The sequence below is a fragment of the Myotis yumanensis genome, unplaced genomic scaffold (assembly GCF_028538775.1).
Source record: "Myotis yumanensis isolate MYYU_CA2020_CCGP unplaced genomic scaffold, mMyoYum1.0.hap1 SCAF_9, whole genome shotgun sequence".
NCBI lineage: Eukaryota > Metazoa > Chordata > Mammalia > Chiroptera > Vespertilionidae > Myotis > Myotis yumanensis.
Genome location: NW_027223760.1, coordinates 2446146 through 2474090, shown reverse-complemented (window position 1 = coordinate 2474090; position 27945 = coordinate 2446146). Strand labels below are relative to the sequence as shown.

At 55.3% G+C, this 27945-nt stretch overlaps 1 protein-coding gene across 3 annotated transcripts in view; it reads left to right on the top strand.

Moving 5' to 3' along the window:
• Window positions 1-25842, top strand: part of DPP6 (dipeptidyl peptidase like 6) — a 592252-nt gene extending 566410 nt beyond the window's left edge. For all 3 annotated transcript variants that reach the window (XM_070423592.1, XM_070423590.1, XM_070423591.1), the window contains exons 18-26: window positions 4140-4238; window positions 7003-7072; window positions 9572-9766; window positions 13033-13087; window positions 17666-17777; window positions 19295-19353; window positions 20063-20135; window positions 22111-22184; window positions 24183-25842. In XM_070423592.1, coding sequence (XP_070279693.1) covers window positions 4140-4238; window positions 7003-7072; window positions 9572-9766; window positions 13033-13087; window positions 17666-17777; window positions 19295-19353; window positions 20063-20135; window positions 22111-22184; window positions 24183-24332 — 887 coding nt within the window. In that variant the 3' untranslated portion in view covers window positions 24333-25842. The remainder of the gene's footprint in view (window positions 1-4139; window positions 4239-7002; window positions 7073-9571; window positions 9767-13032; window positions 13088-17665; window positions 17778-19294; window positions 19354-20062; window positions 20136-22110; window positions 22185-24182) is intronic.
• Window positions 25843-27945: the final 2103 nt, after the last annotated feature.

The window sequence follows — 27945 nt, the reverse complement described above, 5'->3', positions numbered from 1 at the left end:
TCTTTCTGTTGCTGTTAATCCTCACTGGAGGGTATTTTCCCATTGATCTGTAGAGAGAGTGGAAGGGAGGGGAGAGACATGGAGGTGAGAGAGGCACACCGATTGGTTGCCTCCCACATGGGCTCTGACCAGGGCTGGGGATCAAGCCTGCAACTGAGGAACATGCTGTTGACCAGAACTGAACTTGGGACCCTCAGTCCACAGGCCAATGCTCTAACCACTGAGCCAAAACGGCTAGGGCCTCTTTCATTTGGAAATGTGGCTCCCACATCAGCCGGCCACCAGCCACTTCCCCGAAAGGGACGGCCATCTCTGTTCTTGTTGGTAAAGACGTTGTACCTGTGTCCCTGCTAATTCCACTCATCTTGGTGAGTTCCCGTTGCTCTAGTGTGACACACAATCACACACCCAGGGCCCTCTGCTGTCACCCCTGGGTTTATGTCGCAGGTGGAGAGGTCAGGGCCACGGGCTTGGGAGGTTGAGGCTTTGGGTGCCTTTGAAGTCCCGCAGTGTGCCTCTTGTTCCTGGTTGTTGTTAATCCTCACCTGAGGATATCTTTTTTCATTGATTTTTTTTTTTTTTTTTTTTTTTAGAGAGAGAGAGAAATGGATAGGAGAGAAACATCAATGTGAGAGAGACACATTGATTGGTTGCCTCCTGCAATGCCCCAACCAGAGTAGTGATTGAACCTACAACCCAGGTATGTGTCCTTGACCGGGAACTGAACCTGTGACCCTTGATGATTTGATGAGCCCAATGTAGAGTCCCTTGAAGATAAAATTCCCTTTCATAATGGACCACAGACTGCCCCTATGGAGGCTTGATGTGAGAAAGAAAAGAGGAAGTTGGACAGTTTTTGTTACAGGTCAGATGGTAAAATAAGGTGATAGGGCCCTTTCAGTAGGAGAGGAATGGAGAGGGTGGATGAGGGGCATTCTTGCACTTGGAGAAGAGGCACTGAGGGCATCTGTGTGCTTTGCAAGCTAGGGGACAGCCTCCCTGCAGTCAGGGGAGAGGAAAGAGGGGGAGGGGGAGGGGGAGGGGATGGCTAGTGTTAAGGTTAGAGGGATGGGGAGGGCAGGGACAAGGGTTAGGCTGACAGCTGACATGCTCATCCATACTGAGAGCCCCAAAGTCCGATAACCTTACAATGAAGGTAAGAAATATGACTCTTAAATTATCCTAGAAAATGTAACAAAGATCGAATTCCTGTTCTCCTTTCCTCCCTGAGACACGGGGCCTCTATACTTGGAGAACCATTTGTCCTAACACACACGGCATTGGTTTCCCCAAAACAGCAGGCTTGAGATCAAACATCCCCAAACAGACAGTGTAAGAAGCCCTACACAGCAGGGAGGCCTCCCATCAGCCCAAGCTCCTGGCTGTCACGTCAGCAAGATATCGAGTGTCTCCATGTCTTGGGCTTGTGATCGAATTGTACGGACCGCCTCCAGGACTGGTGTAGGCCCCGCGTGGGGTGAACGGGAAATTGTACGGACCGCCTCCAGGACTGGTGTAGGCCCCGCGTGTGGTGAATGGGAAATTGTACAGACCGCCTCCAGGACTGGTGTAGGCCCCGCGTGTGGTGAATGGGGAATTGTACGGACCGCCTCCAGGACTGGTGTAGGCCCAGTGTGTGGTGATTGGGAAATTGTACAGACCGCCTCCAGGACTGGTGTAGGCCCAGTGTGTGGTGATTGGGAAATTGTACGGACCGCCTCCAGGACTGGTGTAGGCCCCGCGTGTGGTGAATGGGAAATTGTACGGACCGCCTCCAGGACTGGTGTAGGCCCCGCGTGTGGTACACGGGAAATTGTACGGACCGCCTCCAGGACTGGTGTAGGCCCCGATGTGGTGAACGGGAAATTGTACGGACCGCCTCCAGGACTGGTGTAGGCCCCGCGTGTGGTGAATGGGAAATTGTACGGACCGCCTCCAGGACTGGTGTAGGCCCCGCGTGTGGTACACGGGAAATTGTACGGACCGCCTCCAGGACTGGTGTAGGCCCCGCGTGTGGTGAATGGGAAATTGTACGGACCGCCTCCAGGACTGGTGTAGGCCCCGCGTGTGGTGCACGGGAAATTGTACAGACCGCCTCCAGGACTGGTGTAGGCCCCGCGTGTGGTACACGGGAAATTGTACAGACCGCCTCCAGGACTGGTGTAGGCCCCGCGTGTGGTGAATGGGAAATTGTACAGACCGCCTCCAGGACTGGTGTAGGCCCCGCGTGTGGTACACGGGAAATTGTACAGACCGCCTCCAGGACTGGTGTAGGCCCCGCGTGTGGTGAATGGGAAATTGTACGGACCGCCTCCAGGACTGGTGTAGGCCCCGCGTGTGGTGAATGGGGAATTGTACAGACCGCCTCCAGGACTGGTGTAGGCCCCGCGTGTGGTGAATGGGGAATTGTACAGACCGCCTCCAGGACTGGTGTAGGCCCCGCGTGTGGTACACGGGAAATTGTACGGACTGCCTCCAGGACTGGTGTAGGCCCCGCGTGTGGTACACGGGAAATTGTACGGACCGCCTCCAGGACTGGTGTAGGCCCCGCGTGTGGTGAATGGGAAATTGTACGGACCGCCTCCAGGACTGGTGTAGGCCCCGCGTGTGGTACACGGGAAATTGTACGGACCGCCTCCAGGACTGGTGTAGGCCCCGATGTGGTGAACGGGAAATTGTATGGACCGCCTCCAGGACTGGTGTAGGCCCCGTGTGTGGTGAATGGGAAATTGTACGGACCGCCTCCAGGACTGGTGTAGGCCCCGCGTGTGGTGAATGGGAAATTGTACGGACCGCCTCCAGGACTGGTGTAGGCCCCGCGTGTGCTGAATGGGGAATTGTACAGACCGCCTCCAGGACTGGTGTAGGCCCCGCGTGTGGTACACGGGAAATTGTACGGACCGCCTCCAGGACTGGTGTAGGCCCCGATGTGGTGAACGGGAAATTGTACAGACCGCCTCCAGGACTGGTGTAGGCCCCGCGTGTGGTGAATGGGAAATTGTACGGACCGCCTCCAGGACTGGTGTAGGCCCCGCGTGTGGTGAATGGGAAATTGTACGGACCGCCTCCAGGACTGGTGTAGGCCCCGCGTGTGGTGATTGGGAAATTGTACAGACCGCCTCCAGGACTGGTGTAGGCCCCGCGTGTGGTACCCGGGAAATTGTACGGACCGCCTCCAGGACTGGTGTAGGCCCAGTGTGTGGTGAATGGGAAATTGTACAGACCGCCTCCAGGACTGGTGTAGGCCCAGTGTGTGGTGAATGGGAAATTGTACAGACCGCCTCCAGGACTGGTGTAGGCCCCGCGTGTGGTGAATGGGAAATTGTACGGACCGCCTCCAGGACTGGTGTAGGCCCCGCGTGTGGTGATTGGGGAATTGTACAGACCGCCTCCAGGACTGGTGTAGGCCCCGCGTGTGGTACCCGGGAAATTGTACAGACCGCCTCCAGGACTGGTGTAGGCCCAGTGTGTGGTGAATGGGAAATTGTACAGACCGCCTCCAGGACTGGTGTAGGCCCAGTGTGTGGTGAATGGGAAATTGTACGGACCGCCTCCAGGACTGGTGTAGGCCCCGCGTGTGGTGCACAGGAAATTGTACAGACCGCCTCCAGGACTGGTGTAGGCCCCGCGTGTGGTGAATGGGAAATTGTACAGACCGCCTCCAGGACTGGTGTAGGCCCCGCGTGTGGTGAATGGGGAATTGTACAGACCGCCTCCAGGACTGGTGTAGGCCCCGCGTGTGGTACACGGGAAATTGTACGGACCGCCTCCAGGACTGGTGTAGGCCCCGCGTGTGGTGCACAGGAAATTGTACAGACCGCCTCCAGGACTGGTGTAGGCCCCGCGTGTGGTGCACAGGAAATTGTACAGACCGCCTCCAGGACTGGTGTAGGCCCCGCGTGTGGTGCACGGGAAATTGTACGGACCGCCTCCAGGACTGGTGTAGGCCCCGCGTGTGGAGAATGGGAAATTGTACGGACCACCTCCAGGACTGGTGTAGGCCCCGCGTGGGGTGATTGGGAAATTGTACAGACCGCCTCCAGGACTGGTGTAGGCCCCGCGTGTGGTGCACGGGAAAACCTGTGGCTTCAGTAAATGTTGGCTGAATTGGACTGTATTCTTTCTTCTCTTTCCTTCAGAACTATTTGACCTGGAAACAAATGAACACATACGAAAGGCTATAAATGACCGGCAGATGCCCCAAGTGGAATACAAGCAAATCAATATAGATGATTACAGTAAGTGCTGCATCTTTCCCTTTAAAAGGAGAAGCAAATATCTGATCTGAAACGGCCCCCGGACTCCCATGCCCTATTCCCTGCTGAGGTCGTTTCTACATAGAGAGACACTCGGGACAGTGCAGGATATTCTGGTAAAGAGAAGCCACTTGGTAAGGCTTTATGTCCCAAGGCAATATGTCAAAGGAAAGTCTAGCCCACCCACATGGATGACATCCCTGACTGCTTCAAACTTCCATACACAACCTGGAGGCCAGGTATTCAGATCCAAACTCATGAGAACCCTCAAATTAACTACATATACTCTTTTGTGCTGTTCTTTTATAAGGAAGAAACAAAGGGCAAGAAAACAAGACCATTTTAGATTGCCAGTGATGATGGATAGGTGGGTGGATGGATGGATGGATGGATGGATGATGGAGGATGGAGGTAGGATGGATGGATGATGGAGGATGGAGAATGGAGGCAGGATGGATGGATGAATGGATGATGGAAGATGGATGGATGGATGAATGGATGATGGATTGATAGAGATGGATGGATGGAGGATGGATGGATGGATGATGGATTGATAAAGATGGATGGATGAATGGATGATGGAAGATGGATGGATGGATGAATGGATGATGGATTGATAGAGATGGATGGATGGAGGATGGATGGATGGATGATGGATTGATAAAGATGGATGGATGAATGGATGATGGAAGATGGATGGATTGATGGATGTATAGATGATGGAGGATGGATGGAAGGATGGATGAATACACAGCAAGCAACTTCTACATGTTTGTTCTGAGCCCTCCCCACACATACACACATACCCCTTCCATGTATAGCTGCAGACCTCAGGACAGGCCCCCTACCTGCAGAATCCAGTACAAAATGTGCATGTGGGTGCTTCACTCACAGTTTGTTATGATGACAGAGCATTAAGCCCACAGCAGGCCCTTATGGGGCCATGTGTGTCTGCACAGGTAACACGCTGGGAGCCAGCCAGATGGACCTCCATGGCCAGATACCAAATTCCTGACTCACCCCTGCTCACTGACCAGCAAGTTTTCCAGAACCCTCCCTCGCATTTTCTCACATCTGTCCCTTCCTGCCGCAGCCTTTGAGGACAGATCACCTCCCTGGGTGAGGTTCAGCCTCATCTAAACCAGTGATGACGAACCTATGACACACTTGTCAGAGGTGACACGCGAACTCAATTTTTTGGTTGATTTTTCTTTGTTAAATGGCATTTAAATATATAAAATAAATATCAAAAATATAAGTCTTTGTTTTACTATGGTTGCAAATATCAAAAAATTTCTATATGTGACACGGAACCAGAGTTAAGTTAGGGTTTTTCAAAATGCTGACACGCCGAGCTCAAAAGGTTCGCCATCACTGTCCTAAACCCAGTGCCCCCTTCTCACACTGCTGTCACAGGGACAGTCCCCAAACCCAGGCCACTAAAGGGTGATGCCATCCCCTCCTCAAAAAGTGCAGAAAAGGCCTTCAGAAGCCAGTTACCCACCTTCCCCTCCCGCCACCTGAGCCTCCTCCCAGCCTGGGGTTTGACTCGACAGGCAGATGAAAGTGAGGATGCCATGGGTCTGAAAGACTCTGCTCTGCGGACCTGCTATTGTGTGTTGTGTTGTGTTGTGTTGTGTTGTGTTGTGTTGTTTGTATTGTGTTGTGTTGTGTTGTGTTGTTTGTATTGTGTTGTGTTGTGTTGTGTTGTGTTGCGTTGTGTTGAGTTCTGTTGTGTCGTGTCGTGCTGTGCTGTGCTGTGCTGTGCTGTGTTGTGTTGTGTTGAGTTGAGTCATGTTAAGTTGTGTTGTGTTGTGTTGTGCTGTGTTGAGTCGTGTTGTGTTGAGTTGTGTTTGTTCGTTGGAGGCTGCAGCTTTCCTCCAAGCAACACGCCTTCTGGAAAGATTCTCAGGAAAGCAAGCTGCCAGTCCTGGCCAGCTCAGCCTTGGGGCTTATCATCTGTGGCAGGGAGCAGCCCAGACCATGTTTTATGGATATTTCAGTGATAAAGTCAGAGCCTGCCTTTCTGTGGTCCCCGGGCCATTGACCCAATTTGCAAGTCATTAACATTCAGTCAGAATCAGGAATGAGACCTGGTCAGAGCGGCTCCCCAGTGGGGAAGGGGACTGTCCTATAGTAATTCAACTGGGAAAGCTGCTAATTCTGATTTAATTGGTAATCTGGGTTGTAGTTAACATCAGTAAACAATTTCTATCTTGAGAGGGAAGGTTTGGGGGAGGACAGAAGAAAGAGGAAAATCCACCCAGTCACGGATGCCACACTACCAAGGACCAGATCTTGGTGGCCTGGGCTGCACCAGCCCCTCCCGTGGTGTGTGGAGGGGTCCGAGCCCACAGACAGGCACCTGCCCAGCGCCAGCCTGTGCACAACAAGGCGGGCAGAGCCCTGGTTCTGCATAGAGAGTCCCAGGGGTCTCCGCTGCCCCTCTGGGCTGCCCTCCGGCCTCACGCCTGCCCCTCCATCCCTTCCTCCCCCACTAAATGGCACCTGCAGCTGCCCCGAGGGTCCACCCCTCCCGGCCTGGGACTTCTGTGAGCAGAGAGAGCCAGGCTTGCTGTTTTCCAACTCATTCTGTTTGAGAGATTGAATTGAAGCTTCTCATGGAGACACTGAGCCTCAGAGATGGCGGGTGACCTGCCCAAGACCACAGGGAGCCCGAGCCATCCTGGCCCTGCCTCCCGGTCCCGAGGCCCTAACCCCCCGCCTGTGTTCTGTGTCTGCCCAGGCCTGCCCGCGCAGATCCTCAAGCCCGCGACCTTCACCGACACCACGCACTACCCGCTGCTCCTGGTGGTGTGAGTACCCCCTCCTCCTCCCGGGCGCTCTCTGGGGACTCGGAGCACCGCGGTAAAGATTGAGCTCTTAACAGAGGACAGGAGGGAGAAATGCTGCTGCAAAGTGAACGCTTAGGCTAGCCAGCGGCCACTGCCAGGTTCTCTTCGGTGACCACACACGTCAAAGGACCACGGGCTCCGTGCCCCCGGGCAGTGTTGCAGGCAAGCAGGTCTGCAGCCCATACAGCAGCTGCCAGGTGCCGTCGGGCTCAGACAGTGTGCAAACCTGATGGCGAAGTCGGACCCACCTGGCAGGACAGGTGGGCTCCAAGCCCCCGGAGGCCTGGCAACCCTCGCACTGCCCACAGCATCCACTGGCCAGAGGTCGTTTCCACTGCCATGAACCCCGTGCATTTGCCAACAGACTCATTTCAGACAGGCCTGGCTCCGAGCAGCCCCGGTCCGACGCGAGAGCAGCTGTGTGAGCTCTGCCCTCTCCTGCGGGGAGTCTGGTCGGGTCCTGCCTGAGTGCCACGCTGCCCCCGGTGCTGAGGGCTGCAGTGCCCGCTCACCGCAGGGAAGCACTCCTCACGGTCAGCACATCTCTGTACCACCCCCCTGCCCCGCCTGCCGGGCGTAGAGAAGAGAGAGCCCTGAGCCTGCCTGTGGGGAGCCTGCGGGCTTGCTTGGGAGGGGTCAGCAGGGGAAGCCCCGGGGAGTTCAGGGACCACACCTCCCAAATGTCAGGGAGCCCGAGGAGTCGGTCACCTGGCCCGGCTCCTTCCTAGGTCAGGGTGCTCGTCCAACGGGAATGAAAGGCGGGGCCAGATGGCTGCCGGCGGGTCCCAACCTGGTTCCCTGCGCACCTGACCCCTTCCTCACTGTCTGCACAGGTCAGTGCTTGGCCATCCTCCACACACCATACACCACACACCACACACCACACATATACACAGCACACACCACACACCACACAAGTACATAGACACACACCGCACACCACACATATACACACCTCACACCACACATCACACACCACACATATACAGCACACACCGCACATCACACAAGTACATAGACACACACCACACACCACACATATACACAGTACACACCACACACCACACATATACACAGTACACACCGCACACATGTACATAGACACACACCACACATCACATATATACACTGCACACACTGCACACCACGCATATACACAGTATACACCACACACCACACATATACGCAGCACACACTGCACACCACACATATACACAGCACACAGCACACACATATACACAGACACACACTACACACCACACATATACACAGCACATACCACACATCACACAAGTATATAGACACACACCACACATATACACAGTACACACCACACATCACACATATACATAGACACACACCACACACAACACATATACACAGCACACAGCACACATATTTACAGCACACACCGCACACATGTACATAGACACACAGCACACATATACACTACACACATGTACATAGACACACCACACATCACATATATACACAGCATACACCGCATACCACACATATACACAGTACACACTGCACACTACACATATACACAGTACACAGTACACACCACACACATATACACAGACACACACCACATACCACACACCAAACAGAAATATAAAATACACGCACCACACATATATACAGATACACCGCACACACCACCACACACCACACACATATACCCAGACACACACTACATAGCGCACACCACACAGAAACACACAGCACACACTGCACACCCGCCTGCCCTCCCTCCGTCCCTGGCAGAAAGCCGCAATGGCAGTGACGGCACTGGCTGCTCTCAGGGTGGCGCCACCACCTACCGCTGCCCCTGGCCTCCCCGCCCACTCACCTCCCCCACCAAGGAGAGCGATTAGGAGCCACCCATGCCCACGCCCACTCCCACGCCCACACATGCGCGGGGAACTGCTAAACTTGCAGGTCCCCATTTAGAAGGGCCTGTTTGCAGCCCGGCGTCTCCGTGGTGTGAATGTCAGGCCTCTGGCCTCAGTGCCTCCGCCAGCAGGTGGTGTCCCCGCATTGGGGCAGGAAGACAGGCACAGTGAGGACTGGGGACCCTGCCTCCCAGGGAGCGGGCTGCCTGGCTCCGTAGGAAGCACAAACGCCACAGGCCCGGGGAGTGAGGGTGCGTGGGCACTGTGTCCTCTGAGTTAACGGAGAAAGAGACTTCCTTCAGACCAGGGGTTCCGCTAAGGCAGCAAAGCTGTCCGTGTCGCTCCAGGCCTGGCGGGCGCTGAGGCCACGGGAAAGGCCCCCCTGTGACTCCCAGCCGGTGCCACGTGCTCCGAGTGCCTCGGCACGCTCATCATCACCCAGGGGTGGGGACGACGCCGCTCACCCACCGGGGTGACCAAAATGGGGCGTGGAGTGGGTGGGTGGCAGCAGGGGTCGCGGCCCCTCCGGGTGCAAACCCCAGTGCCTGCCCGTCTTTTGCAGGGACGGCGCCCCGGGCAGCCAGAGCGTGGCCGAGAAGTTCGCGTTGACCTGGGAGACGGTGCTGGTGAGCAGCCACGGCGCCATGGTGCTGAAGTTCGACGGCCGGGGCAGCGGCTTCCAGGGCACCAAGCTCCTGCACGAGGTGCGGCGGCGGCTGGGCCTGCTGGAGGACAGGGACCAGCTGCTGGCCGTGCGGTGAGCCCTCCGCACACGGGGAAGCGGGCGGGGCGGCATTTCCCCGCGGCCTCACTGCGGCCTCTGCTATCGTTCTGGTCCGCGCACACGTGTTGCAGGCAGCACTGTCGAATGAGCACGTGGGCGCGCGGAGCCCTCCCACACTCCTGGCTCTCACGCGGCCGGCTCGTTGTATGTTTAATTGATAAAACCCCCTGCAGAGGCCAGACACCTTGCCAGCGTCCACACCCATCTCTGCCCCCCTCACAGGAGGAGACAGAGAACTTGAGTAGGGATGGGTCCACGCAGTGGGAGCCCGGTGACTGAGGACAGGACCCCTGCACGCCAGGTGGCCGGTCAGAGAGCCGGCGGCCTGAGACGGGCAGGTTTCCTGGTCGCTCCCCCAGGCGCCAGGCCCGGAGGCGGCGGGCCCAGCGAGTGTCACAGCCAGGGAGCCGCTCAGCACCAGGCATACGCGCTCGCAGTCACTACTGAGCTTGTTGCTGCCCAAGAGAAAGGGGCACTGAGCCCTGTGCCAGCTCCCCGGCCCGGCTCCCGGGTAGGAAGCACTTTCACGGACGTCTGGTGCGGGGGGTGGCAGTGCCAGCAGACAGGCCTCTGGGAGCCCACGCAACGGAAGCCATAGACTCACGCACTCAGAATGACAAGAAGGGCGGGAAAACACAACAACACAGACCCAAACGACGGCCTGATGGAGAGCGGGAGTGGGCTGCTGGACTGTACGGAGGCCCAGAGCTGCGGCCTGAGCGACCGAAGGACTGAGCGTGCGGCTCGCCTCCCCCGCCAGCACGCCTGGGTGCTTTCAGGGTTAAACGATGTCACTTCACTGACTTTTCAAAACACTTTCTCCCTCATTTTAAAGGGTGGATGGCCCGTGGTGTGCGCCGAGTCAGTGACTTTCAAACGGCCAGTGAGGGACGGATGCCGCTCTCCCCAGGGAGTGGCGGGTGGTAGGCGCTGGGCGGCATGTCCAGAGCCCTGTGTGTGTCAGACAGGCCCGGAGGAGGCAGAAATTTCTGCAGACCCCATGGTCCACGAAGGTGCAAGGACATTAACACACACACAACATAAGGAAGGGTGTTGGCTCTGTGAGCCCAGAGGGTGGCCGGCCTCAGGGCTGCTAGATCCAGGACCTCGCAACGCTGCCAAAGACCCAGGCCCTCGGGGTCTCCACTCAGCTGACCACAGCATCCCCATCCTGGGCTGACTGTCCTCGTGTGCACAGGATGGCTGCCAGGAGCACGGCATTGCGTGCTTCTCCATTCACCATCTGCAGGTTAAGAAGGGAACCACTTCCAGAAACTTCCAGAAAGGAAAGGAGGAACTCTCCCTACACCTCCTGCCCCTCTAGAACCCAGAACCTGTGGGACATGTGGGCAGTTGTCCTGAGGCAGCAGGTCTGCGTGGTCCTGGCTGGGCTGAGGGAGGGGTGAGCGGGTGGGTGCCGGGCCCGCAGCCAGCAGTGTCCACCACAGATGCCACCCCAGGCTGGGCGACAGCGACAGTGGACTTCCGTCAGTGGCTTGGGGCTTGCCCTGCAGGGCTGACAGAAGTTTCCTTGACTCACTGTCCCTCCTCATCTGTGCCTTTCCACCCGCCCACTGCCTCCTCATGTCTGAGCACAGGGGCCTCTGCGGTCACTGAGGGACACGATGTCCTCCGGCCGCGTGGCTGTGTGGCCGCGTCTACCTGCTCCCGTCTGCCTCGGGAACCGGGGGCAACAGGCATTTCACACGCAGTGTGAAATTCATTATTAAAAATAATGAATTGATCTGCCATCTGTCCAAAAACAAAGCAGAACCTGCTGCAGAAAAGCAGTCAATAGAGTCGAGTGTCCCACTCCCACAGCTCACAGGGACAGCAGCACGTGGCCACCACGCATCCTCGGCCACCACACAGCCACGGCCACCCCACCGCACAGCCACGGCCACCCCACCACACAGCCACGGCCACCACACAGCCACGGCCACCGCACACCCACAGCCACCCCACTGCACAGCCATGGCCACTACACACCCACGGCCACCCCACCACACAGCCATGGCCACTGCACACCCATGGCCACCATACAGCCACCACACAGCCACAGCCACCCCACCGCAAAGCCACAGACACTGCACACACACGGCCACCACACACACACGGCCACCACACACACACGGCCACCACACACCCACGGCCACCCCACTGCACAGCCACGGATACCGCACACCCACAGCCACCCCACCGCACAGCCACGGACACTGCACACCCACGGCCACCACACACCCATGGCCACCGCACAGTCATGACCACCATAAGCATGCAGGCTTTTCAGAAGCTGAGGCCCCAATAGTTCAAGTCCAAGAAAACTCTGCTAAGCTCTGTTTAGGGTTCAGGTCTGTGCTTTCATGCATCAGAGAGAGAGCCCTTTCATTCAAGCAACCACAAGGCCAGGCCAGCACACAGCTCCCGATCGTCCCACGGTTCCCCCATCATCCTCCCCATCCTGCTTTCATCCTGAGGCCCATGTGGCACTGTCCTCCTCAGGTGACAATCGCAAAGTCCCTTCACAGGCCCAGCCACTGAGCTAGGGAAGGGGGCGTCCATGGGAACAGCTGGCGTGGGCACAGCCTCAGACGCACAAGCTGGGTCAGACAGAGGAGGCAGTGGACGGGCTCCTGGGGGCCAGACCTCACCCCAAGGATGGGCAGGGCTTTGCCAGCAGGTAATGGGGATGCCCATTCCAAACAGAATGTTTTGGGAGCAAAGGCTGGGGTCATGCTGGGCACAGGCGGGGGCCGTGGAGGGGCAGGAGGGGAAGCAGACGAGGAGGATGCTAGAAACACTCAAACTGGTAATAGAGGAGCAGTGACTAAAGGAAGCACAAGGCGGGGACCCCCTCCCAGGAGCTGGGAACAGAGGACACCTCAGGTGCGGGGAGCCCAGCGCCCTGACCCCCAGCCCTGCACACAGAGCTGGAGCCCCCTTTGACTCTGGTGACCCAGGAGCCCCTCCCAGCGTTGGGGTGGTTGGGAGTCACGTGGTCTGAGTGAAGGTGACACAAGAGGGCAGGGACCCCTGGGGCCTGGAGCCCCGGGCCTGGCGGCTCTGCACTCAGGGCTCCGGCAAGCTCAGGGACCCAGACGCCCTCCAGAGGCCTCACAAGACCCCCGAGGTGGCACATGCACAGACTGCCACGCGGGCAATGGCCAGAGGCATGCCCTGGACCCGGCGATGCCGGCGCCACCACGCTGAGACTAACCCGCCTCCTCTCCGCTCCGCAGGACGATGCTGAAGGAATCGTACATCGACAGGACACGCGTGGCCGTGTTTGGGCAGGTGAGCCGCACTGTCCTTTTCCTGATCAACCCTGACATTCAGGGCAGGGACCTCCACGCCCCACCCCAAGGCAGGGCTCAGGTTCACCGGGAACGTCTCGGGTCTGGAGCTGTGAGCACTTCTGTACTCGTGAGAGGGTGGAGCTGGGGGCTCTCCGGGGTCCTGGGAGCGGGGAGGGGCCACTGCCGCTGGGATCTGTGAACTCTGGCTGTGGACAGACACCCCGCGGGACGCTGCTCTCAGCAGACCCTGGTGGGCCATGGGGCTCTCGGGGAAAAGTCCACTCCGCAGGCTTTATCTTCTGAAGCAGTTCTCGGCTCACAGCTAAACTGGGAGTAAGGTGCAGAGGTCCCCCCACTGTCAACGCCCCCCAGGGGGTACCTTATTCCAGTGGTGAACCTCCACCGACACGTCGTGTCGCCCGGAGCCCACAGTCCGTGTGAGGGCTCACGCCCGGTGCTGCTCATGCTATTGGTTGAGACAGACGCGTGATCACCCAGAGGGGTTTCATGGCCTTGAAGTCCTCTGTGCTCCACCCACTCTCCTGCTCACCCCATCGGGGTGGCCTTCCTCCTGTGCAAGGTTGTGCCTCTTCCCGAATGTCACCTGCTGGCCGCTGCGGCCGGCCATTGCCTTGGGCACCGGCCTCCATGTTCTTGCTCTCAACTAGACTTGAAAAGGGTATCAAACTTCAGCCAAGCCAGAGAATAAACATGCAGACATCATCTTTCCACCAATAATGTGGGGGACTCACTATATTCAAATTACAATCTTTTATTTTTTTAATCTTTATTGTTGAAAGTAGTACATATATTTCTTTTATCCCCCATTGATCTCTCCCAGCCCGCCTCCTGCCCCCCACCCCAGGCCCTCACCACCCTACTGTCTGTGTCCATGGGCCATGCATATGTGCATACAAGGTCTTTGTTTGCTCACCTTCCACCCACCCACCCTCCCCCGCCTTCCCTCCGAGATTCCGCACTCAGTTCCCTGCTTCCATGTCTCTGGATCTATTTTTGTTCATCAGTTTATGTTGTACATTAGATTCCACATGTGAGTGAGGTCATGTGATACTTGTCTTTCTCTGACTGGCTTATTCTGCTAATTATAATCCAATGAAGATGCAAAAGCCACATGAGTTCTCACAGCCCTGAGAAGTCAGGGCAGTTTGGCTCCAAGCCGGGCTGAGGAAAGCACGTTTCGGGCTTCTCCCTGTCTTTTCAGGGCACCATCACTCGTTTTTTTTTCAGTGCTGAGTAACATGCCACGCCCAGGACAGACCCGCTCATTTGCCCATCACCTGCTGAGGACATCCTGGTTTAGCATTAGGAAAAGGCTGCTGTGAACAGCTCTGTGCAGGTTGTGTGGACTTATTTTTGCAACTCCTTTGGGTAAATACCCAAGCTGGCAAGTGCTGGGTCACGTGGTGCGAGTGTTTGGTTCTGGAAGACACGGCAGAGCTGTCTCCAGAAGGTCTGCCTGGCAGGGAGGCCGTCCCCGCTGCCAGTGCCTCCCAGCACTGAGGGCGGCTGTGCTTGTTAAGAACCGAACTGCAGAATGGCTTGAGGATATAGGTTCCACTGACAATACATAATATTGGGCAGAAACCAAAAAGATCTACTGCCATCCAGACAAGATATTCCTCTCCCATTGAAGGAACACTTTTATATATAATACTAGTGGCCTGGTGCACGAAATTTGTGCACAGCAGGGGGGGGGTGTCCCTCAGCCCAGCCTGCACCCTCTCCAATCTGGAACCCCTCGGGGGATGTCCAATTGCTGGTTTAGCGATGGGGCCTAAACCGGCAGTCGGACATCCCTCTCGCAAGCTGGGACTGCTGGCTCCTAACCGCTCACCTGCCTGCCTGCCTGATCACCCTTAACCACTCTGTATGCTGGCCTGATCACCCCCAACTGCCCTCCCCTGCTGGCCTGATCGCCCCTAACCGCCTCTGCCTCGGCCCCACCACCATGGCTTTGTCCAGAAGGATGTCCGGAGGGTCTCCCAGAAGGTCTCCTGGTCTAATTAGCATATTACACTTTTATTAGTATAGACTAGTGGCCCAGTGCATGAATTCCTGCACATTGAAAGGAAATTAATCAGAAGAAATACTTTAATATTGCTATTTGCCCTCTCTCTATAATAGAAGTGTCAACCAAATTCACGATCGATAATGACAGATCGAAACACACATGTGCAATTGGCGCCAGCGAGAGCTTTATATGTATCACGCATGTGCGCATCAACTTAGCCTTTTATAGATATAGAATAAACTTGCTTAATTAGACCTGCTTTCTGATTTAGCTAAACTTTTTCCAGCCCAGTGAAGCACCCCAACTTCTCTTTCAGGTAATTGTCAGCAACACAGCAGTAAATATCAACACGAAGCAGATTATTATTGTAGATCACGCAGGGAGAACAAAGGATAAAATATTTAACTGCAGCAGTGTTTGACTATATTCTAAGCAGTGAGAAAACCTGAAGTCATTTTCAAGGTCCACCATTTCTTACTTCTTTTCAGTTGGGTCAAGTTTCTAAGCTTTCTAAAGCTCCATTTTCCGGCTAATGAAAAGAAAACAGGATTCCACCAAGTCTCCTATCTACCTACTCCAGGACTTCTGTGAGGATCAAATGAGATGAGGCATGGGAAAATGCTCCACAGACATTTGGTTAAAGTATAAAATGTTTCCACCTGGCTATAAAGGAAGTCATGTTCCTGGGCTAAAGAAACTGCAAGGAGGCTAGTCGCTAGGAAGAGGAAGCCGGGCATTGCTATGTGACATCATTACCCGGATAAACACTTAGCATATTAGCCTTTTATATATATACTAGAGGCCTGTTGCACAAAAATTCATGCAATAGGCCTTCCTTCCCCTGGCTGCTGGCACCAGTTTTCCTCTGGCACCCGGGACCCAGGCCTTTGGTCCGGCCGCATCGAGGCATGGCTTCTCCGCTGCGGCCGCAGCAAGGCTTGGCTACTCTACTGTGGCCACAGCGGAGAAGCCAAGCCTCTTCATTCAGTCTTCGGTCTTCAGACTTCAGTCTTCACTCCAGCCGAGCCTTCAGTCTTTGCTTCGTGCCTGCGTATGCAAATTAACTGCCATCTTTGTTGGGTTAATTTGCATAGTTTCTCTGATTGGCTAGTGGGCGTAGCAGTGTGATACCAACTTGCATGTTTCTCTTTTATTAGTGTAGATAGATGACAAGCTTACACATTCAGGCCATCAATAGTGCATTCTGTAGGGAGGTGGGCAGGGCACGGGCTTCATACAGATTCTCCAGCAGAAATGTAGGTTCTCAACACCCACCCTCCCACACCAGTACCCATATGCTCACACACACTCACACACACTCACACAAACACAACCATACACACTCACATTCACAATTACACATACTCATACACTCACGCATAATCACACACTCATACACAAACACATGGCCATGCACACACATACACAAACACACTCACAGAAACACACACTTGTACACACACTCACACTCATATACAAATACATGCTCATGTACACTCATACACACATGCACACTCATGCACACATTCATCTACAAACACATGTTCACATACACTCACACACCCACTTACATGCAAACACACACTCATACACACACTCATGCACACTCGCACACTCATGCACAAGCACCTTTAACAGTTCTCCCCATACCCTGGTCTCTTGGCCTTTGTCTCCCTCCCACCTTTGCTCATCAGAACATCACATCTGTGTCCCTCCCTCTGGGTCTGGGAACAGAGCACATCTGAGCAAGGAGTCTGTAGGCACCCGGGCAGGTGATAGTGTCCCGTTTTGCTCTCTCTGGGAGGCACACATGGAAGCCAGGGTCTTTCATGTCAACCCCAAGGCAAGGACAATATCAGAATTCAAGGAATGACCCTGTGCAGGACACATGTGGGTGTCTGTCTCACGGCTGCCCTTAGACCCGGTGCTGGCCCGCCCTCCCTCAGAACCACAGAAAATCACAGAGTGGATTGGCTTTGCCAGTAGACAAGGAGTTGGTAAGAAACACGGTAAAAGGCGCTCTGATGGGAAGGACCCGATCACAGCCCTGAGCCCACACAGCCCTCTGTAACCTATACCACACCCACCCACACTACCTTCACAGGACTCGACACTCAGGCCCCAAAGGGGCCAAGCCTTGCATCCTGTCATATGTAGATGGGCACGTATTTGCTTTTAATTTTTGCCTCCCTGGAAAAAATTTTAATATATTTTTATTGATATTAGAGAGGAAAGGAGAGGGAGAGAGATAGAAACATCTATGATGAGAGAGAATCATTGATTGGCTGCCTCCTGCACGCCCCCTACTGGAGATCTAGCCCACAATGCCAGCATATGCCCTGATCGGGAATCAAACCGTGACCTTCTGGTTTATAGGTCAATGCTCAACCACTGAGCCATGCCGGCCGGACCCTGAAAAATATTTGAAGTTGAGTTTTTTTTCTAAGCAGCTACATGAAAATGGTTACTTGAGTGGCTAATGTCTCAGTGTTTTCATGGCTGAGTTACGGACATTTACCCCCACTTAACTGTCCTTCTCTCCAGGACTACGGTGGGTACCTGAGCACTTACATCCTCCCAGCGAAGGGTGAAAACCAGGGTCAGATGTTCACCTGCGGCTCTGCTCTTTCTCCAATAACGGACTTCAAGCTCTACGGTAATGCTCTTGCTGCCCACACCACCAACCCCTCCCGTGACCCCACCACCTTCCCTTCAGCTTTGCACCCCACCAGCCCCTGCCTCGGGCACCCGCCGTGGGTCATAAGCTACACGGGTTGTAGGGCTCATGGCGAAGCTCAGAGACAGGGAGGCTCACACCCCTTGTCCTGGTGCCGTAAACCACTCGACCAGCCCTGGCTCTCACCCTGGCAGCAGTGGGAGCAGGAAACCCAGGCGAGCCAGCGAGAGGGGGTGCTGAGACCCTCACACTGCTCTGCCTCTGCTCCCAGCCTCGGGTGGGGTCCCACATGGGCTCCGTGTCCCGGGGGATCTGGTGGGCAGACGGGCAGTGCAGGAGGCTGCAGGTATAAGCGGTGCAGCCCTGAGGGCTCAGCTCCACTCTGCCCTCTGCCCGCCTTCCTCCGGGCAGCGTGGGCGCTGAGCCAGCGCCTGTCCCTGCAGAGAGTGGCTTTGTCGCTGGCAGGAGCCAGAGACAGGGATGGGTGTCAGGATAACTTGCTGCGGGGACCAGACAGAGAGCAGACCTCCCAGGTGTGGGAGCCAGACGGCTGCCCCGTGCCAGTTTGGGGGGTTGAGGCTCCCCCCTTTGCTCCCCTCAGGCCAACCAGCCCTTCCCTTTGAATGTGAACGGCTTTGTGGCATTAACCCCCTTTCTAAAGTGCCCACGCTGCACGCTCCCCATGCCCTCGCCCACACCCGGGGCCCACAGAGGCCCAGCACCTCGGTGCATCCAGCAGCCAAAGGCTCAGCGCTGACCTGTACCGAGTTCTCGTGCAAATGCCCACTTGCCATCACCCGAGACCTCACAATTCGAATGTGAATCTTTATGTTGGTTTCCCCCGGGAACACATGGAGCATATTTTAACGTCTCAAACTCAAGGAGGCTTCTTCAGATTTGTGATCGCACCGTTTCAAATGTCCTGATCCAACCCACAAGTGCAGCCTCTGCACCTGGCTCGTCCCCATGCCCGCGGCGGGGCGTGGTCTCTGTTGCTGACCGAGCGCGTCCCCGAAACCTGTAGATGCTCTTCGGAGCACTTGGCTGATGGAGCCTGGGCCGGGCCAGGGTTCGGGACAGAGCAGACAGGCCGAGACCAGGTGCGAGTGCACCCGATGGGAATGGCGCTGTCTTGTCCTGTCCGGGGCTGGACTGGGCTTAGGAGTCAGACTCACTAGGCGCCACATCATTAAGCTTCTGCCTTCCTGCCTGACACCACCCCAGCACCAGCACGCTTAAACGTCGCTACGGTACCATCTGATTTCCGTATAAAGGTCCAAGGGGTCCACATATAATACTTTCCACAATAAAGATTTAAAAAGTAAAATAAAAGCTCCAGAAATATAAAAAATAAATAAAAAAGAGCCAAGAGATTGAGTTTGGTTTTTGTAAGACAAACGTTTGCCAGGAAGAGGAGGTGAGCGTGCTCCACCAGGGCCCCAAGTTCGGGCTCCGGGCAGGGGGTGACCCTCTCTCCCTCTGCTCGTACCCACCAGCGTCGGCATTTTCCGAGCGGTACTTGGGCCTCTACGGACTCGACAACAGAGCGTATGAGGTAGGTTCCGCACAGCTGCCGCTTGGCCACACGGGGAAGTTGATGAATTCCTCACCTCTTCTCTGTCCTGTCTCCCTCCCCTCCCACCCGCCCCCCCCCCCCAACCGGAACCCACGCTCCCTCCAGCCTCCTGTCCTCTCCTCCCATCGGGAAGGCCGCCCCCGCCCCGTACATTCTGTGAAAGGAGGTGACCCCCTCGGGTGGGTGCATTTCTGACTCTGGAACTTAGGGCCCAGGAACAAAGTGGGAGAGTCTTTGATGGAGGATCTGTCCATGGTCCTTAGGTGTTGGGTGCACATGCCTGGCTCCCTGCACCCAAAGCTGGTGCCAGGGACAGGGAACTCCTGCCGCCACAGCCGCTCAGGGACGGTGGGGACGGCACACGGCCCTCCTTCACCAGGCGCAGCGAGAGGCCAGGCTCGGGCTGCAGGGCAGGACGTTTAGCAAGGACAAGAGAGCTGAGCTCCTGGTGGCCCCAATGTCACCTCCCCTGAGCCAGCGCTCCTCCATCTCTGTCTCCATTCCTGTCTGTCTCCATCTGAGGGGTGCACGGGAGGGAAGGGGGGCTCCCTGAGGTGCTGTGTTTTCACCGCGGACAGAAAGCCTCGTCCTGGACCCTGCTTCCGAGCCTGGTCCTTAATCCTCGGGGTCTCCCCCACATACACACACCCCGCGCTGGCCACTAACTGTCCCCTCGCCCTGCGTGCAGATGACCAAGGTGGCCCACCGGGTGTCGGCGCTGGAAGGGCAGCAGTTTCTGATCATCCACGCGACGGCCGATGGTGAGCACCGAGGAGTCCCTCCCTGTGGATGTGAGAGCAGCACCCCTGCTGGTGTGACGGGTTTAGACAAACCCTTTCCTCCTTTCTTTTTTTTTTTTTTTTTTTTTTTTTTTTTTTTTTTTTTTTTAAATCTTTATTGTTCAGATTATTACATTTGTTCCTCTTTTTTCCCCCCATAACTCCCCTCCTTCCAGCTCCCACCCCACCCTCCACCCTCACTCCCCACCCACTGAGTTCATCCATAGGTGCATGATTTTTGTCCAGTCACTTCCCGCATCTCCCACACCCCTTTTCCCCCAAGAATAGTCAGTCCATTCCCTTTCTATGTCCCTGATTCATTATAGTCACCAGTTCATTCTGTACATCAGGTTATTTATTCACTTGATTCTTAGATTCATTTGTTGATAGATGCATATTTGTTGTTCATAATTTGTATCTTTACCTTTTTCTTCTTCTTCCTCTTCTTAAAGGATACCTTTCAGCATTTCATATAATACTGGTTTGGCGGTGATGAACTCCTTTAGTTTTTCCTTATCTGTGAAGCTCTTTATCTGACCTTCAATTCTGAATGATAGCTTTGCTGGATAAAGTAATCTTGGTTGTAGGTTCTTGGTATTCAGCACTTTGAATATTTCTTGCCATTCCCTTCTGGCCTGCAAAGTTTCTGTTGAGAAATCAGCTGACAGTCGTATGGGTATTCCCTTGTAGGTAATTGAGCCTCTTTCTCTTGCTGCTTTTAAGATTTTCTCTTTGTCTTTTGCTCTTGGCATTTTAATGATGATGTGTCTTGGTGTGGTCCTCTTTGGATTCCTTTTGTTTGGGGTTCTCTGCGCTTCTTGGACCTGTAAGTCCATTTCTTTCTCCAGGTGGGGGAAGTTTTCTGCCATTATTTCTTGAAATAGGTTTTCAATATCTTGCTGTCTCTCATCTTCTGGCACTCCAATGACTCTGATATTAGTCCGCTTAAAGCTGTCCCAGAGGCTCCTTACACTATCTTCACACTTTCGGATTCTTTTTTCATTTTGCTTTTCCAATTGGGTGTTTTTTGTCGAATCTTTGGTTTGATTCTTGTGCTCCTCTGGTCTGCTATTGGGTATAATATTCTTTATTTCAGTCCGTGTATGCTTACTTTCTAATTTCTTTATCGTAGCATCGAGGGTCTCATTAGTTTTCGTGAGGCTCTGCACAAATTTATGGCAAGCCCTCAAAATTGCGATTCTTAGCTCCATATCCTCCATTTCTGTCATGTTTTTTTGTCTCCGCATCTTTTATGCTTTCTTGGTGCACCCCCTTGTGGTCTCTGTGCGCAGTCTTGTTCTAGCCAAGCCTTAATTGTTGTAGTTAACACTAGAGGGATTTGACCACCAGGCCGACTGGCTGTGGAAATCAGCTGTGGGAAAACTTCAGTCCTCAGGGGAGGCGCTAGTCCAGCCCTTGCCTGAGGCGATCGGCAAATGGCTGTGCGCAGGGTTTGGGCGGGGCCGGCTCAACAGGGCGGGGGGAGGGAGCAGCTATGGCCGCTCTCAGTCCGTCCCCAGGGGCTCTGCCTCTCTGTCCCAGCAATCGCTGCAAACCTCGGAGGGGCCGTAGCCAGACAGTCCCGCTTCTCCCGTTTGAGTCTGGGTCCCTAGAGACTCGCCCGGATCTGTAGCCCAGAGTCTGAGACTCGCTCCTGATTGAAAACGACAATCTCGTCCTCAGCCGCCAGCCCGCTTTGCGCGCGCACCCTCACCACCGCACCGCCGTACCTTTAAATTTTCCACACTGCGCCTCCGCTGAGTGTCGGAATGCTGTTGTTTTTGCTTCTAGTTGAAGAGACTCTCCTCAGCCAGCCTTCCCGTGGTTCTGGTTGATGTCCGCTCCGACTTTTAGTTGTATTTTTGAAGTGGTTGTCCACGGCGGCAGTCTCCGGTGTTTACCTATGCCGCCATCTTCGATTCTCCAGTCAGCTCTCTCCTCCTTTCTTTTCCCACAGAAAAAATCCACTTCCAGCACACAGCAGAGCTCATCACACAGCTGATCAAGGCGAAGGCCAACTACAGCCTGCAGGTAGGCTGCGCTTGGGGGACCGCCCTTCCGCCGAGAAGGGACCGCCAGTGACCGACAGTGTGGATGGAGTGTGGCCTTGCACTGCCGAGACCTGTGCAAGGCTGTCAGCGTGGGCAGGAATGTCCCACAGACAAAGCTACATGGGTTTCTTTTCCTAGTAATTATGATAGTTCTGTCCTGCATTCGGGCTGTACTTAAACTCCTCAGACCTCCCCTCCCCCCCCCCCCCCACCTCCACCCTGTGCGATGAGCAGGGCCGAGCAGCAGCCACCCCAACAGTGAGGGCGCCGTGTCCCTGGCGTGTGGGACGGGGGCTGCAACACCGCGTAGATGAGAGCAGCGTGGATGGGTCCTGAGCTTCTCCCGCCCTCCACCCTCTAGGCAACGCGTACTCACCAAACACCAGCCGGGGCTCCGGGATGGCCTGTGTCCAGGCCGTCGTTAAAGACCCCACCCTCCCGAGAACCCACCCAGCCTCCTCCTGTCGTCAGCCCAACGTGCAGCCCAGCTTTTTCGAGAGCAATGCCACTGCTGCTCGGGACACTTCCTCCACCTCCTGCCTGGCCACGGGGCCTTTGGAAAAACAGGCATGACCCCGACGTCCCTTGGGGTCCACTACTTGGTGGGAGACGTCCTCAACACCTGTCCCTCAGAGAGCACCTGGCACTGACCTTCACCTGCCTGGGTCTCCAGCCCCTGGCCTCCCACATCGCTGGCCTGTGAGGGGCACCTGGCTGGGTTCAGGGAGCGCTTCCTGCTCAGGTGTCTGGCTCAGGTGTGATGACTGGGGAGGGAGGCCGTGGTCAGTGCACCTGTGTGCTTCCTTCTGCAGTTATCACAACAGGCTCTACCCACGGGATGCAGGCATGGCCGATGGCAGGCCGGTCTCAGGGGCTAAGGTGGGCACACCCCAGGCAGAGGCTGCCACGTCAGCAGGGGCTGAGCAGGACTCCTCCAGACCCCACTCAGGTCGAGGAGAGGGAACCCACCAGCAATGGCAACCTCCAGGCACAACAAGCGCCGTAGCAGGTGCTCAGTGAATCTGTGACAGTGAGGACGGGGGGGGGGGGGGGGGGGGGGGGTCGGTGCTGGGCCCCAGGCAGGAGGGGCCACACTTCCTACAAGTTTCTTTTCCCTCTTGTGCTGCTTGAAGTTTAACACACATACAGGTGTCCCCAAAATATGCATACACACTTTAACAGCTGGTAGCTCAATTTTGAAAATGAAATCTATTTTCATGAACACCACCTTTATAATTATTCAAAGTGTGTGTATACATTTTGGGGCACCCTACATAATAGCTCAGCGACAGCATTGAAAAATTCTCTAAAATGAAGTGAATGTCACCCTTCAAAGACATATCCCAAACGCAGGTGTGTGGAAAGGGCCTTTTAGCTCGGCTTTGAACTCCATTGGGACAGGTACCTTTCTGTGGAAGTGGCGCAGCGCCCCTAGGGCACGGGAGGTATCATTACACCTGGCAATAGACTCCCTGCCAGCATTCTTGCGTTCCCACGGTCCAGGCCTTGTGCTGAGAGCTCCCCGTTTAAGTCCCGTGCAACTTTACAGCTCGATTCTATCTGGTGCATCTCCACTTGACACAACCGGGAACTTCCCTGCCCACGGCCGCGCGGGGAGTGTGAGCCAGGAGGCCCAGGCAGATGGCGGCCCAAGAAAGCTAGAGAGAGAAAGCTGTAACTCGGTTGCAGAGAGCTCGGTCGCGTCCCAGCTGCGGCCCCTGCGCGGGTCCTGCGCATGGATTCATGCTGCAGGTTCCAGACCGGGCGGAGTCCGCTGAACAAAGGTCCTCCTACTCGGTCGCCGCCAGGTGCCCCTGCGTCTGGCTGGGCCTCCGGGGGAGGAGGCACTGAATCGGGTAGGACACTCACTTGCAGGCTCACGCGGACCTGCTGCGCCCGCTGTGTGAGGCTGCACCTCGCCTGCGGCCGCCCTCCCCGGGGAGGGTGCGCAGCCGCTCACTTCCCGCCCTCTTTGCAGATCTACCCGGACGAAAGCCATTACTTCCACAGCGAGCGCCTCCAGCAGCACCTCTACGGCGCCATCGTCAACTTCTTCGCGGAATGCTTCAGGGTCGAGGACAAACCTCTCACGACCCCGGCGAAGGAGGAGGAGGAGGAGGAGGACTGAGCGCCCGGCAGCCCCCCGCAGTGTGGTTCTCCCTGGACCAGGGTTGGACCGGGGACCCCGCCCCCGCTCCCGAGGCGCTGGGTGGGGCGGTGCGTCTCCCTTCTGTAGCACGTGCGTCTGGGGCCCTGAAGGCAGTGCTGCTTCCGAAACCAGCTCCTTCCCGAGGGGAGATGCCTCCTCCCTCCCGCGCGCCCCCAGGAGCCCGGGACCCTCACGCATGCCTCCTGCTGGCCACACCGCGGCAGGTGCGTCCCAGGCGCCCCAGGAACCAGGTCAGGACGAGGGCAGAGAAGAAGTTGGCCGTGTTGGCGCGTCTGGAGGAGGCATAGAGCCCCACCCGCCTGGCATGCCCACCCGCCAGGCACACATGCTGTCTGAGTAGCCACACCATGGGCACCCCAGAGCACAATGCCCGACAGTCTCCCTCCGCCGCCTGCTCCTCTGCCAACCCTGCGCTCGCGGTTAGCCTCCCGGAATTAATCGTATTTTTCTATGGTTTTTACCTGACATGGTCTGCGGCCCCGGGTTGCTTCTCTGTGCTTGTTTGTTTGTTATCCTTGGTTTTGCTTTGCTTCCTCCCGTGGGTTGTCAGCTCCCTGCTTGTTTGGAGGGAGAAACGGATCGGAAGCAACTAACCGCTCTCTCCTGAGTGGGCTCAGACTTTAGGGAGATATTTCAAAACGCCGAGGGGAAAACAGCCACCACCACGTACTGAAACAGGAAAATACACAAATAAAAGCTCTCCCACCAGCTGCCTGGGTCCGGCTTAGATTCTCCCGTCCATCCACACGTGCCCTTAACCCTGGCCTTCCCTCCCCATATGTTGTCAAGTCTGTTCAGATGCCATTTGGTTTAAAAAAAAAAACCATAAAAGACAAAGTGTTGCCTCCCCTCCGAGTCTGTCCTGTGTGCTTGGGGACAGGAACGCTGGAGGAAAGGTGGCCTGTTCGGGCGGCGCCTCCTGACCCAAGAGGCTGGGTGCCCACCCGCCGCCTGCGGGCAGCCCCGTGGATGCCGTAGGCGCCCCCCCAGACGCCCCGGGGTGCCCGTGCGCGTGTCATTCTGTCGCACATAAAGACAGGCCTGTGCGTCAGGGGTGCGCAGTGTCCGGCCCCTCCCACGGGCTCACCCTGTCACCTGCATGCCACCTCCACTCGCCTGCCTCCACACGTGCCGCTGTGCACCCTCCCCGCCGCCTGGCCCGCCGAAGCTCTTCACGCCTGAACGTTGGCCCCGGCGCGGGCGGCCGGCCGGCCGATCAGCAGAGGTGTAGCCGAGCCGCTGCAGGGCTGGGCTTTGGAGTCATCGGAGCGGCGGGAGCGGTGCTCCACCAGAAGGTCTCCAGCAAAGGGTGTAAGGTGCCACGTCCTGGTTTGTGGGAAGGATGGAAGTGCTGGCTTCAAACCACCGGGGCCCGACGTGGTCACACTCGGCCGTCTCCGTGGGTCTGTGGGAGGGAGGAAGAACTGGCGGGCGTGTGCTCATCCTGGAATAAAACCCCATTTTACCACTCGGAACGCTCTTCCCTCGCTTATCCTCCGGCGCGTCCGTGGAGAGGGTGCCCGCGACGGGCGGTCTCTGCGGGCCCCCCAGCCCCGCGCCCCCCCAGCCCCGGCGCCCCAGGCAGCCCCGTGGTGACCGTAGACAGCGGGCCAGTCCCACCGCGGGGCCCCGCAGAGGAGAGCTCTGGTGAGGCCGCAACGTTGCCACAGTAAACCCTCGGTTTTGCGGACCTCAATTTAACAAACCAGATTTAATGGTCAAAATTTCCAGTCTGTGCATCATATGTGAACATTAACATCCAGTTAATTTTAAAATGCTTTTAACCACGATTTGCTTATAATTAACAGGTTAGATTTTTGTTATTAATTCACTGTTATTTGTTATTTTTTAAGTGAGGTGTTTTCAGAGTTGAAAGGTACACTTTTTTTCCTCATCAAGCCCTTTGTTAAAACTTGTGAATAGATCAGGGAAGTGATGGCAAACCTATGACACACGTGTCAGAGGTGACACGCAAACTCATTTTTTTGGTTGATTTTTCTTTGTTAAATGGCATTTAAATATATAAAATAAATATCAAAAATATAAGTCTTTGTTTTACTATGGTTGCAAATATCAAAATATTTCTATATGTGACACGGCACCAGAGTTAAGTTAGGGTTTTTCAAAATGCTGACACGCCGAGCTCAAAAGGTTCGCCATCACTGGATTAGGGTGTCTCAGAGCAAAGGTCATGCTTTTGTTTGTTTGTTATACTCGCCCCGGGATATTTTTCCTTTGATTTTTAGGGAGCGTGGCAGGGAGGGGGAGAGACAGAGAGAGAAGCATCGATATGAAAGAGACACATCCATCAGTTGCCTCCCTCACACGCCCAGGCGGGCGCCAGGGATTGAGCCTGCAACCGAGATACGTGCCCTTGACGGAATCCAATCCCAGACCCTTCAGTCCGAGGGCCCGCGGACGCTCTAACCCAGGGGTCCTCAAACTACGGCCCGCGGGCCACATGCAAATACAAATATTGTATTTGTTCCCGTTTTGTTTTTTTACTTCAAAATAAGTATGTGCAGTGTGCATAGGAATTTGTTCATAGTTTTTTTTTTAAACTATAGTCCGGCCCTCCAACGGTCTGAGGGACAGTGAACTGGCCCCCTGTTTAAAAAGTTTGAGGACCCCTGCTCTAACCTCTAAGCCAGCTGGCTAGGGCAGCACACTGTTATTTTTAACAAATTTTAGCAACTAGGCCATATGTTGGAAAAAGCTCTGTGGTAATTTTGCCAACAAAAGTAAATATTACTTATCTACAACTATAGTCTACATATTTAAATCCAAGAGCCACCACGGGCAAACAGTGTTCAGGACCGACTAGCACGTGGCCGCCCTGCGTCACCTGCAGCCGTGCTGTCTCCTGACCCTCAGCGGGTTAGCAGGTGCTGCCCCCTGCCCTGCCCCCCAGCCTGTGCATTTGTTTATGGCAGTGGTCGGCAAACTCGTTAGTCAACAGAGCCAAATATCAACAGTACAACGATTGAAATTTCTTTTGAGAGCCAAATTTTTTAAACTTAAACTATATAGGTAGGTACATTGTTATTAGCTTAATTAGGGTGCTCCTAAGGCTTAGGGAGAGCCACACTCAAGGGGCCAAAGAGCCGCATGTGGCTCGCAAGGCGCAGTTTGCTGACCACGGGTTTATGGGCCCTGACGCTCACATTTCCTAGGCCTATTCGCTATAAATTTAAAATCTCAGTAGCACATGTAGAAAACTCTTCTGTGCAATTAAACTTTCTCTACATAATTTTAATTACACAAATGTGTCTACATAAGTAAAAACATTAAACCAATTAATTTGTCAATTTTTTTAACATATACATTCAGAAAACCTGCTTTATTATGTAACGGACTTTCTGCTCTAATGGCCACGCCCTCGCCCGAACTAGTCCGTTCCCCGAGGTTTTACTGCACAAGACTTTCCAGCCACCGACCTGCGAGAAGCCTGTTCCCGTCTGGTTATTCATTCGGCGAGTCTGGCGTGAACAGAACTCGGCCGGAAAGCAGGGCGTCCACGAAATAAACCCGAACCCCCGAGCAGAGGCGCCTCAGAGAGACGAGATCAGCA